This window comes from Anolis carolinensis, chromosome 4 (genome assembly GCF_035594765.1).
Source record: "Anolis carolinensis isolate JA03-04 chromosome 4, rAnoCar3.1.pri, whole genome shotgun sequence".
NCBI lineage: Eukaryota > Metazoa > Chordata > Lepidosauria > Squamata > Dactyloidae > Anolis > Anolis carolinensis.
The window spans coordinates 41882926-41895994 of record NC_085844.1 but is presented as its reverse complement, the minus strand read 5'-3'; the positions used below and the strand labels follow the sequence as shown (position 1 = coordinate 41895994).

Here is a 13069-nt window from a genome sequence, read left to right as displayed (position 1 = left end):
GTTGAGATTCCCAGAGGTATGAGATGCACCGCATTTTCATTTTTCAAAAATATGGACAGTGCACAAGAGCACAAACTAATCTGCATAGATAAGGATCAGGAACCAAAATATTTAATACCAACATGAAATTAATGCTAGTAAAGGCTAAAGATAGCCTTTCACATTTTGAATGTTTCATTTCACATCCTAATACAGTGGTGGGCAAAGTGCATCCTACAAGCTACATGCAACCCTTGAGGCCTGCACCCCCATTATAGGTGGGAAGGCCTGAAAAAAATCCAGAAAAAATAGGAAGAAATGGGTTTCCCACAGTTTTTTTCTGAAAAAATTAAAAAGTGTGCAGAATATGTTCTTTTCCAATGATAAATAATATACCTATGACATAGTATGCAAACTATATAATGTGAAAACCTTAATGAAAGATTTCTGAGACTTTTTGTTTATACAAAACAAAGTGTGTTTATACACACTTTTTTCCACAATTTTTCTGGAAAAAAATGGCATTGGGAAAAAAAACCCAAGAAAAAATCCTTTTTCCCCCAGATGTTTTTCCCATCTCCAACCCAAAAACCGCTCAAGGCCCTCCCATTTGTAAAAAAAAAATTGAATTGATTTCTGGGCATTTTTTTCCCTCACGTCACCCAAAATGTCAAAAAAAAAACAAAACCCTACCTAAAAAGGCTATCTTTGCTTCCTTGATTCCCCAGACATATTAGATAGCAGGATCATCTCTATTTCTCTCTCAGTGTTTGGGGCCCTGGAGACACCACAGGGGGTTGCTTAAGATTTCCTAGACAAAGGAATGTCCAAAACCTCCATGGAATTAGGGCAGGTTAGGGACATCCACCATCTAGTGACTGAAGATGACACTGTAGACTATAATCTCTTAATTAACTACACTTAACAAATCCCTTAAAAAATAAGACTATGCATACTTTTAGTTGCCTGTCATCCCATGACAACTCCAAGCATTTCATAGCATTGTCTTACAGGGATCATTTGCCATTTCTTTCCTCTGAAATGTAGACAATGGCACCTGATAATCTTTGGTGGTCCACCATCTAAGTTTTAATTAAACATGACCCTACTTAGATTTCTGGATAAGATAGGATCTAGCGCTTTCAGGGTATTTAAGCATAAAGCACACACTTATCTATGTGAAGTTTCAGATGTCTAGATTTTATGGTCTTCAGGCTATGTTGAGCATACATGTATGTGCGAACAAACATTTTCTTTTACTATTACAAATAAAGAATGATTGGGGCAGGTTCTGTAAAGTTTATCATCATAATTACTTTGGAAGCTTCCTCCTAGGTGCTGTTACGTTTTGACGCAGAAGAGCAGGGACACACACATTTCAGTTTCCAGTGGGTTTCCTATGAGTTTTATCTATGGATTTTACCAGCACTTTTTCTGCACAACTATTTTTTTTTACTATTAATAAAGTTAATGATACTGATTCCAGAGGTGAAAAAAACAGGAACTTTATTATCCCAAAGAGAGATTATTTCATTTACATTGTACACATCTGTGATATATCCAGGGCTGTGCATATTCTGTACTTTAAAAATCTATATTCTGTTCCAAGGAAACCCAGATTCTTTCTTCTTTAATATAAGTTGATGTCCATGGCCTGTATAAATTATGCAAATTGGAATTTGCATATTTATTTTGCATAATTTATTCTATTTCTGCCTGTCAAGATCTGAAGCAAAACCCTACTTGGGTCAGTAAAGCCTTGCCTTCCGTTAACACTGGAAATCCTGCTTTGTCCCTCTCCTTTCACTCTCATCCCACAACTCCTGCAATTTCACCAGGCACTGCCAGCTAACATACTAACAAATCCCAATGGTTTATGTAATACCAGAATACACACAGCCCAGCATAGATATCACATTCTTCAACAATTCAACATGTAGAGTGAATGTCACCTTTAGCAGAAGATATCCCATTCTACATTTAATGGATATGAAAATGTCTATGTAGCAAGCTTTTGCAACAATAAGAATAATGAAAAAATAACAGTTTTGTCCTTTTGCTGTTAACATGCCTAATGACACTTCTTTAGCAGGTGCAGTGTTATATTTTTGACAGCCAGCATGGTCTCTGTACAAGTTGGCTTGATTAGGGCCTCAGGCAGAAGAAAACCAAAATGACCCGTGTCACGCAGCTCAAATGCAAAGGCATATGGAATACCGTTTTTGTAAGCCCAGTCCATAGAACTGCCAGAACTCACATCTGGAAAAGGGGAAAAATAAAATGTAAGTGATATATTGGAAAATATCATAAGACGCTAAACATCCTGAGCTCTACAGAGATGACAAAGAGAAACAAGATTTGCAAGGCTACAATCTAACTTTAATGAAACTTGTTCAATAAGGAAAAGCCTCCAGTTCTATACAGATGCCAGGATGGGAGAGACAGATACATCTTAGGATGCTATAGATGGGTTTTAATTTTAGAATTTTAGCTTAACTACTAACTACCAACGTAGACTAGCATAAGCAGAGATGTTTTCTACCTAGTCCTCAAACTTGCATCCTTCTCTATCAACTTCTATTTAATGTCTGTAACAGCATGTTGAATAGTATTGACACTTCCCAACTTAGCAGTCACAACTTGGATGCTTCTTTCCTGGTGGTGCAGTAACTCAAGCTCAAAGTAATTCATTTTAATTCCAAAGAAGATCCAAGTATTACATAATGGAAAAGAGTGCTGTTACCATTCTCTGTTTTCTACTTTCACAATGGTTTCAGTTTTCCTCTGTGTAAGACTATACATGGAAGCCAATTTTGTAAGACCAAGACCAATAAATTGAATTAGTGATTAATTTTAAAGGAAAACCACCCATGAGTTAATAGTGTAACCCTATGCACTTCTATTTATGAGTAAATCTTACAAAGTCCATTGGATCTTACTCCTGGTTAATGACATGTAAAACCTTAACTTTAATCACAACTTTTGCATCTACCTAGATTTATTCTGTTTAAATTTCCTTTTGATGATGCGTGTTTATGTATGTATTTTAACCTGTATTATTGTGATTATCTGGGCTTGGCCCCATGTTAGCCGCCCGAGTCCCTGCAGGGAGATGGAGGCGGGGTATAAAAATAAAGTTGTCATCATCATCATCATCATCATCATCATCATCATCATCCTTAGCTGTGCTAAGGAGATGTGCAGAATTAGTAAAGGACTAAAATAAAAATCCAGCTGTCTCTTATACCTCAGTTACTACTAATTGTGGGAAATGTGCAATTTATATTTGCTGCTCAGCACACTTTCCATCAACAGACTGGATTCTGGGCTACAAATGAATGTGAAAGGAAGGGCTGAATGAAGAACTACTACTCATGATTATGTTGCAAAGTTGATACTTTTACTACTTTATTCAGCTCTTTATTAAATATATGACAGTACTATCATTTGAATATTTTAAAAAACCAATTTAGGCAATCCTACAATGTGCAGGTGAAAAAGACAGGAAAAAGTATATTTTAATCAGCTTAAAAGAACCTTAGCCTAATGTACACAAACAAAAACAAAATAAGAGTCAGTAAAAACAATTGATAACACATTTTACTACCCATTCTCTTTTCCTACCAATTTTCTTAGGAAAGAGACTGGGTAATACACATAAAATATTACACCAATAAAATATCATAAGATTGACAAAAAGCATTACCTACATGGCTTTTCTACCTCCATTTTAAACCCATCTAATATTCAGTCTTTTCATCTTTTCAGCAGATCAAACTAAACTTGGCAACCACATATCCCTTAGCTACATAAAGCAGCTGAAATTCTTTTATTTTTCAGACTTGTGTGGAGAGTTCCACTGAAGCTGTAATAGTTATTGAAAACCCAGACTTTAAAAATTCAGCAGCCCACTGGGAGAAATATGCATTTTATTACTCTATAAAATATTTCCACTTTGAAGAGATTTTATTTTGTGATTTTTTTATCAACTTCAAACTGATCGTGTTCTAAACCCAGAATTTAAAAATAACTTAGCTGTGAGTCTGAATACTTCATCTACATTATTTACAAATACACGGTGAGAGAAAACCAAGACATTCTTGCATATAACAAAGGATATCTAAGCATGGAACCACCATTTCATACATTTAGCCAGATTAAGATATGCCTCTGGCTGGCAATCCATATTGGCTTTCTTCATATTTAATAGAATGCAAGGATTCGTGGCTAATGCCAATATCTAATGCACAACGTGACATTATGAGTTGTGCAGTCCATTTGCTTTTGTTTGGTTCCTCCCACTTGTGCCTAACTATAGGTGCTTCTGAAAAGACAGGAGGACAGGACAATGTCTAAGGAAGAGGGGAGGAAATACTCAGAAAGTGGTAATATGGAAGAACACTGAATAGAAGAGCAAGATAACAAGGAAGAATTCTTTGTCTTTGGAGTTGTACAGTCAATTCCAGAGCCTTTCCTTCTTAGACAATAATGATGAGCCATTGGAAATTCCAGTGTTGCACAGAGCCTCACAGAGCAGGAGTCAACAATTAACCATATCAAAATGAAACCAGGTTTCCAGATTCGGCTTCCTGAATGTGCAAGAGGAGAAGAACAAGACTAAACTAACTAATCATGTTGTTTGTTTATGGTAATGCCAAATTAGACAGGGATTTATGGCTTACTATTGAGTGCAAACACCCAATGTGATAGTCATTCAGGTGCCACTGAAATGGAAAGATGCCATTTTATGAATTTATGCATTAGATGGGTGTTACCAAAAGCAAAGGGAAGGTTATACAGCATTATTATCTAAACCAAATAAAGCAATAAAGGATAAAAATTAAGTCCGTGAGTGTGAGGTTTGTAGAAGTTGAACTTGTGTGTTTGTTAGTTAATATAGTTCACGTATCAATGGTAAGCGTGTTGTCAGTGTGTTTTTAGTTCTATAGTAGATTGTAATAGCTAGTTAGCTGCATAGTTTTAGCAATATATATTATAAAATGTTTTCTTTATTTTGAATAAAAAATTAGTTGTAAACTGAAACTAAAAATGCATATTTGTGTATATGAGGGAACAGATATAATGTGCTCCTCGTGTTTAAATTGTCACCTATAACATATGACTTGGGCATATTCAAAACCTCAATTTGAATAGTTTTCAGTGATAATCAAGGGTTGATTTTAAGAATCACTCCTCAGCAACTTTTAAAAATTATTTTATGATGTTCTCTCTTTGTTTACTTCTTCTTACATTTTGTACTCAAAGGTGTTATAGTAGAGTCTCGCTTATCCAAGCTTCGCTTATCCAACCTTCTGTATTATCCAACTCAGTCAGCCAATGTTTTTGTAGTCAATGTTTTCAATACATTGTGATGTTTTGGTGCTAAATTCATAAATACAGTAATTACTACATAACGTTATCATGAATTGAACTGCTTTTTCTGTCAATTTGTTGTAAAACATGATGTTATGGTGCTTAATTTGTAAAATCATAACGTAAGGCTTTTCCTTAATCCCTTCTTATTATCCAAGATTTTCGCTTATCCAACGTTCTGCTGGCCCGTTTATGTTGGATAAGTGAGACTCTACTGTATTTAGCCAAACTTTGAATTCACTCATTACATAAGTTAAGTAGCATAACAAAAAGATCTGTGCTCTTGAAGCTGTTCCTATCCAAAGCAGCCATGGCATTCCTGCTGAAAAGTGTACCTAGGGTCAGGGAGTATAAAGGTATGCCAAAAAAGGACACATTTCTCCATCAGTCGTGTAAGGCTAGAAGTGGTCTCTACTTGTGCATGGTGTGTGTCTAGCTGGGATCTTAGGATGAAAGTAGACATTATGAGGTATACGTATCCTCTACTAATAACCCAATTTCCCTCCTGTAATGGCAGAGCCAATGCAAATGTGGTACATTTGTTTTTAACTTTGGACTACTTTTAATGTGGTTTGCGTAATTGTACTTTATTGACTTTATGATAATTTATTTTATGATTGATTGTTTATATTATCCATTTGCTTTGTTTATTTTTTCATGTTGTTAGCTGCCTTGAGTCCCCACAGGGAGAGGGGTACAAATAAAGTTTTGATTTGATTTGATACAGAGAAAAAGAAAGCTGTCTTATTGCAACTTACACAAAGTGCTGGAGGCAGGGCCATATCGGTATCTTATTCCGTAAACGGACTGCAAGGCATTCACAGCATTGAATGCTGCAGATTCCTAGATGGGGAGCAAACAATTTTCCCACAAAGAAAAAACCCCACATTAGTTATTGTATTACATTTGAAATTTCAGATAACATGAAATAATTTATCTCAATTTTTTACTCTTTAACCCCTTTCCCTTTCAAAACTTATTTTATTTTCTGGTACATGCATGTAATTCAAAATGCCCAGAAGAAAACCTTCAATGCTTGATGGTATATCTGAGGATTTTTAGGGGGCATACTGAAAATCACACTCATGGGCACTCTTCACATTTGATGAGAGAGTGTATATTTTTGAACTCCAGTTTCTGGTTTTTACAGATAGCATATTATGATTTGTAAACATTATCAATGGATAAATCTAACTGTTCTAAAGGCAAAGTATTATTTCTAAAATCAAACTTTGCACTTTAGGTGTGACTTATGTGATATGTCCTAAATACAGGGATTCATATCTAGTAGCCTTTTTGGTGATTGTTCCTAGGTTGCAGAAATTTCTTCATGACAGTGAAACAACTTTTCATTCAGCCAAATTCTGGCAATTGGCAAGCTCCTGTGGAATAGTCTTCTGTGAGTTACTATACTATCACCAGAATCCTATATGATCTGAAAAGTTGTATAATGTTATGTATCCCTAGCTAGGCAGCAGAGGCACTGAGTAACCCCTTTACTGAATTGCGTAATAGGATACCAGCAAGAGTGTCAAATGTGCACAGATGTGATGTGCACCAGGAATGACGTAGCTCTATCCTGTTGTGCCTTGGGCACCAATATGCATTGGGTAGTTTGCTGGCTCTGCTACATAGCAATGTAACAACAGACCTCTACTACATATGAATGTTACACAACTACACAATTCTAATTCCTGCAGATGCAAACCCATTTACAAAGACACAAGTCCCCAACAGGAATCCTGCCCAGATGCTTTTATTTGTGTGTTTTCAAAATTGCTTTCAATTCAGCTGTGTTTTCATGTTATAATTTATCTCTCCATTTATTTTTTGCACAGTTTTTGAGAAAGCAAAAATGATATCAATCAAATCAATAAAAACAGCATTTTATAGCAAGTCTCATTGCATTATATTGTTAAGTGTTAAGTAAAGTATGTATGGAAAATAAGTACTGACAGGGCTTAACATCAATATATTGCCTCTTTTTATATAAAAATGACACCTGTGAGAATAAGACTATACAAAGGATTTTTTCCATTTTCATGTCCCAGCCATTAAACAGCCCTCTAGACATTGTAATTACTCACTGCCAGAATAATCTACAAAGAGGGTACTTTAAAATCTATTGACAGTATCCCAACATTCCCATATACAGCTGAATGCCATTCCAAAGGGATAAGGCTTAGAGTACTGCAGCATGTAATGTATTTAAATAAACGTGCTTTCAGTATGTGAGAAGGTCTTTTTTTCTTTTAGGCAGGGGAAGGGGACTTCTCTTGAGAGGATTTCAGTGAACATAGTTACACAGAGAGTGTAGCACAGTAGTTAATCAATGAAGTATATTACAAGTGGGGTACCAGGCTTCCAAAATGACACTTGGGGTGCTTCCAGACAGCATCAAAACACAGGACAAAGAAGTGGGTTTTTAAAATGAGGAACCTCTAAGGGAGTAAAAACACAGACCTGTCAGTCCTGCTCCATAGTCCTCCACTGTTCTCACAGTTGTTTTTTGAAGGGAATTAAGATGGAGGATGGATGGGGGACATCCAGTGGAAGTTTTTTTTTATTAAAAAAAAAACATTCACTCCAGAGATGAGCATATGCACATATAAGGTCCAGTACATAATGGAGCACTAAACAAAAAACTTTCCTCAGATCTCTGTCTACCCCCAATTGTTAATTTAAGCTTTGTTTAAAATTATAAGTGTAAAAGACAGAATTTGAAAGAGTTATATTTGCTTTCCGGTTGTGCTTTTCTGAGCCTCCTGTGTCTCTCTTTGATGAGCTGTTTCAGGCTTTTCAGAAATGCACGTGCTCTGGAGGAGTCCACATGGGGGGAGGAAAGGAAAGTACATGTTCTCCATGACTGCTAGGATACACTGGCATGGAAAGATTTGTTTCTCAAAAAGAATCAGGTTTAAAGGGCACATTTTAAATGCATGTTTTTCAGCCCTTATTACGATTCCTCCTGATTCCTCCAACACCTGTTTAGCCATCCACCCTTTTAACTCGCTTCCTTTTGGTTTTAATTCATGTGTAGAAAGATCCTTGTTTACAGTTGCTAATCTCTTGGTTGTAGGATTAGTGGTCCCATGTTCTTGTATCAGAGCTGGAAAACTTACAATTTTGGATAGATTTGGACTTCTCTAGGAATTATAGTCTAAAATGTACTATTTCCAAATTATGTTCAATATTGCTGAACTATAATAACAGCTTTCTAGCTAGATTGCATACTCTCAACAGGGATGTATGTGGTTCTTGAGTGCCTGAGGGAAGAGGACATAGATATCCAGGAACATGACCCAGTAACCTTGTTGAATTGTTTGAACAGGATCAAATCCATGTTGGAGGGGAAATTGTTCACAGTTCCATGATAGGATGTAGAAATGAAAATTAAGATTTTCCAGATGAAAGCCAGAAGTATTACTTTTGAAAATATGTGTAAATGCTTTTTATTGCACATTTGCTTGGGTCTGTTCCTACACACATACAATTTGTAGCTAGGATAAAGTTCTGTTAGAAGATCCAACATTCACCCTTAAAAATATATTGCCATAAACAATGCTGAAGACACTATATTCAAGAAAAGCCTCTGGACAAATACAAATAACTTTCCTTAATATATGACATAACCCAAACAAACATTGGAAAACACTACCATGGTAAGGCTGAAATGTGGGAAGTTGTGTGTCCCTTTCTTTGGTTTCAAAGGCCTAAATAATTGAACACATTAATTCAAAGAGTGACTGGCAGCACTGTTTTGTGCAGTAAGCTGGACAGTAGCCTGTTTAGCTTCTACTCAGCAATTATTAAAGAGTCCCCTTATTTCTGAATGCTGATGCCCACAGAAAAGCTTTCATCTGCTGGCCAGTCTCAACATGTAAAATAAATCTGAGGGACTTGTGAAGTCAGTCCCAAGGGAGGGAAATGAGAAAGAAATTTCTTTTCTGATTTTGCTATGCAACACAGTTTGTATTTTACATATGCACAACAAGCTGAAAACACATTTTACATGGTTACAGAGGCTAAGGGTGAAAGTGTTCTTCTCCCTTTTCTCTACAGCTGTGGAAGCATTTAGAAACTGGGCTGGGTGTTTACTATTTGCTTAAGTGTTCTTTTTTACATTTGATGGCTTGTTACCTTTCATCATTGTTCTCTCCTTGCCAGAAATGTGCAAACAGATGAAAAGACCTTGTGATGTGTTTCTTCATGTCAAAGTGTTGTTCTCTTATTTCAGCTTGTTATTTTCCTGGTGATACACTATATCTGCCTACCGGAGACGCAGTAATGCACACAGATTTCATGTGAGGCTTTTATTCTTCTTCAGAGGCTGGAGAAGAGTAGATGATCTCCTAGACCTTGTGCAGACACTGGAAAACAGCAAAGGCTGTCTCTTTCCTTTTTGATCTTTTCCAAAATCAGGAGGATCCCGTCCTTCTCCAGGCTCAGAAGGAAAGAAATTTTGCTGATGTTGTGTCCAGAGATTGGAAAAGTTACTCTTCTGAACCAGATTCTCTTTAGCTGATGTAATCACTGAAAGATTCTGGAAAATCAAAAAGATAGTTTTCCAAACTAAGATCTTGAAAGTCTTGAGAAAGACTACATCACTACTTTTTGATTCTTTCCAAATTAACACAACCTCTGGGAGTGTCTTTGTGACTATTTACATATTGATACAACCAAGGCTTTTCCCCAGTGAGGAGAGAGTCAGGCTATTTAGACCAATCAAAATGTATGACCCACTCCAGGTGGCACAAAATATCCATTAGTGCAAGGGGCTAATTCTATTAGTGTCAGGGTGGTTAGGATATGAGATAACCTATTCTCTTCACTGAAGTTAATTTACTAAACTATGCAGATACATTATATTAATATGTATATTTTCCTAACAAACTGATCCTTTAAAGACTTAAGCACACCTAAGTCTATTTAGGATCAAGCTGGATATTAGCCAACTATATGATATTTTGCAAATATGTTTCTATTCTTGCCTAAACTTTGCACCCACTTGCACTGCTGGTTGAGGGAATCTATGAGTGTGACACAAAAACAAACGATTCCAAACATTGCTGAAAACAAAATATTGTAGTAGATTTAGTTAAAAACATGAATTACATGATGTCACAAACACAAGCCTTTTTTTTTTTACAAGTTACATGTCTAGGCTACAAATGTGAAAGGCATTCAGGATGGTGTCTACTGGGCAATACCCCAGCCTGCTACATACTGAGCAGAAAGATTACTGTATGCATGCATACCATGCCTTGGAACTAAGGAACTCACTGAGGTTACTGGACTATGGCTCAGCTGGATACGACTGCTTGAGGGTTCAACAATTTCTTGGAGGACCGCACAATTCACATCCCTTATGTTAAGCTCACTGACCAATAAGGACATCTGAGAAAATGGGTTCTTGATCATATGGGGATATGTTTTATGTACAGCTCTAGGTTTCTCTTATACAAGTCACCCTGAATACAGAGATATTTGGAGAGGGGAATGTAGTGAATGACATTATGGGCAGTCCTTTTTCCTGCTCTACATGGATGCAGAACAATCTCAAAAGGACTACAATCTGTTTCACTGGGGTAATTAGCACACTCTATGATATGTCTTCTTGACATCTGTCAAATTAGAAAAAAATGATTTTGTTGTCTGAAGAGATGACAGTAAATGGCTCAAAATTTGGATTCTTTGCATCACCACAAAGGATGTTGAGAAACACCTCTGTGTATGGAATAATGAACAAGAACAGTGCTCCAAACTCCTTTATGAAGTTACAAGAGATCAAAGGTGCTCATTCCCTCAAAATAGCGGCAGCCCGAGGATTCACTTGTGTTAGTTGTGAAGTTCACTTCTGAACTAGAAGTAATAGTGAGAGCACGTAACTGTTGCCTAGCAATTCCAATAATATATTCTCCTCCCACAGAACAGATCTTAGTATAGCTATATGAATGGCAGACGCAGCAGTAAGGGAAGCTTTTGGAGTCATTGAAGGAGGCTTGATGCAGGTTAAGTAGACAAGGGTGGGTACGTGGGACACAGGTACATTCTTCTTTCCTTTGTTTGTTCTTGTCCTTGGTTGCTTTCTTGCCACACTGTTTGGGGCCTTGTTTCCTAGCATTTCTCTAGCATCTGACCTGTACTTAAGATTCAGTGTCAACAATCCTGGTCAAATAGCTGCCAGTGCCCACAAAAGAAGCTAATCCCTCTTTTTTCTAAAAGAGTCCAAGTAACATGCAAAGATTCAAAATTCTTCCAACTCCGTACTTACCACACAGCTGAAATTTGGAATAGTTGCATACTTATAGGAGTATGGATACAACAACATCTGGGCATATGCATGAAAGGACAGATAGACTTTTATCTGTTTCCGGTGTTTGCGTAGGAAGTGGGCCACTGCCTTCACCTCTGGCTCAGATTCAGGGAAAGGGCCGCAGTATGTGTCATCACAGGGGTGGAGGGAAGCACCTTCATCTATGCATTGAATGGAAATGAAATGACAATTGCACATGAAATACCATGGCTGCAGATAAGGAAAACTGTCCAATGCTTCCACACTTGGTGGGGCTCTGTCCTGTCAACATATTTTCATAACAAAATGATCATGTTTGAATCAAAAGAGGAAAAAATGGATTCCAGGTGATAAAGAAAACATTTTTAATTGATTCAACAACGCTGACAGGGTACAAGAGTGCATTTGAATTACACACATTTTTTTACCTGTTAGAACAAAGACCAAATCCAATTGTTAGGCCCAAACACAGTAGTCCAATGAATCAACGCATTTTGTAGGTTTCACTGATTTAATAGTTCTGTTCTATTAATGATTGCAATTTTGCTCAAAGTACTTTGCACAAATCAAAAACTTGCTGTTCTCCCAGCACAGCTGTTCAAATTAAACAAGCATGGATATAGCTTGAAACATTTACTGCAATGACTTTAGAACTCCAGAATACTTATGTAAAAGAGAAGATGATTGACTTGTTATATCTAGCATGGCTCTTTTTATTTAGGTTATGAGCATAGGAATACAGATTCCATGTTTTTCATTTGCTAACCATTTTTTTGGTCTTTAATCATACTTAGCAATAACTAGATGTCTTATACATCTTTTGTATTACTGGCTTGTGCTTCACATAATAATCATGTGTTTTCAGCCATTCTGCATAGTAATGAGACCTTCACAGCTCATTATTTCTGCCACAAGGAGTTTATTGAATACTCTTTTAAAATAAGTATTTTTGGTAATATGCCACCAACATTAAGGGAATGAGAATCAACAGTGCATTATGATTATTACTAACATTAAATATACATTGTTTATATTGTTTTCTTGATAATTAATAAATAACTAAGTAGCACCATAGCAAGAGGGAAAAAAAATCTAGGAAGGCTATTTGAGGTTTAAGGCATGGATATTGCTTTTTATGACTATCAGCGAGAATGTGCTAATAAAGGTTAGCCTTGCCTGTGAACAGATGGGTAGTTAGGGGCAGAGAAATGCCAATAGTGTACTATTCACTAAAATAAAATCGCCAAGTCATCCAACCTACAAGAACATCCTGTTTTAATGTCTTGTCACATGCCATGATCCAGTGGTTTTCAAACTGCTTGCTTCAGGAACATCTCTCCACACTAATATATTTCCTAATGGACCCCATATGTTCCAATGGAACCTCTGGCTGGGTATGTATGTCCTATTCCTGGTTCTATA

General features: G+C 36.6%; 1 protein-coding gene across 2 annotated transcripts in view; it reads right to left on the bottom strand.

The window, feature by feature from the left end:
- Nucleotides 1–1468: 1468 nt before the first annotated feature.
- The window catches only part of cpa6 (carboxypeptidase A6), a 64327-nt gene continuing 52726 nt past the window's right edge, over nt 1469–13069 (bottom strand). For both annotated transcript variants that reach the window (XM_062980286.1, XM_003219609.4), the window contains 3 exons: nt 11627–11829; nt 6111–6195; nt 1469–2238 (listed from right to left, as the gene is read on the bottom strand). In XM_062980286.1, the coding sequence (XP_062836356.1) occupies nt 2051–2238; nt 6111–6195; nt 11627–11829 (476 nt within the window). In that variant the 3' untranslated portion in view covers nt 1469–2050. The remainder of the gene's footprint in view (nt 2239–6110; nt 6196–11626; nt 11830–13069) is intronic.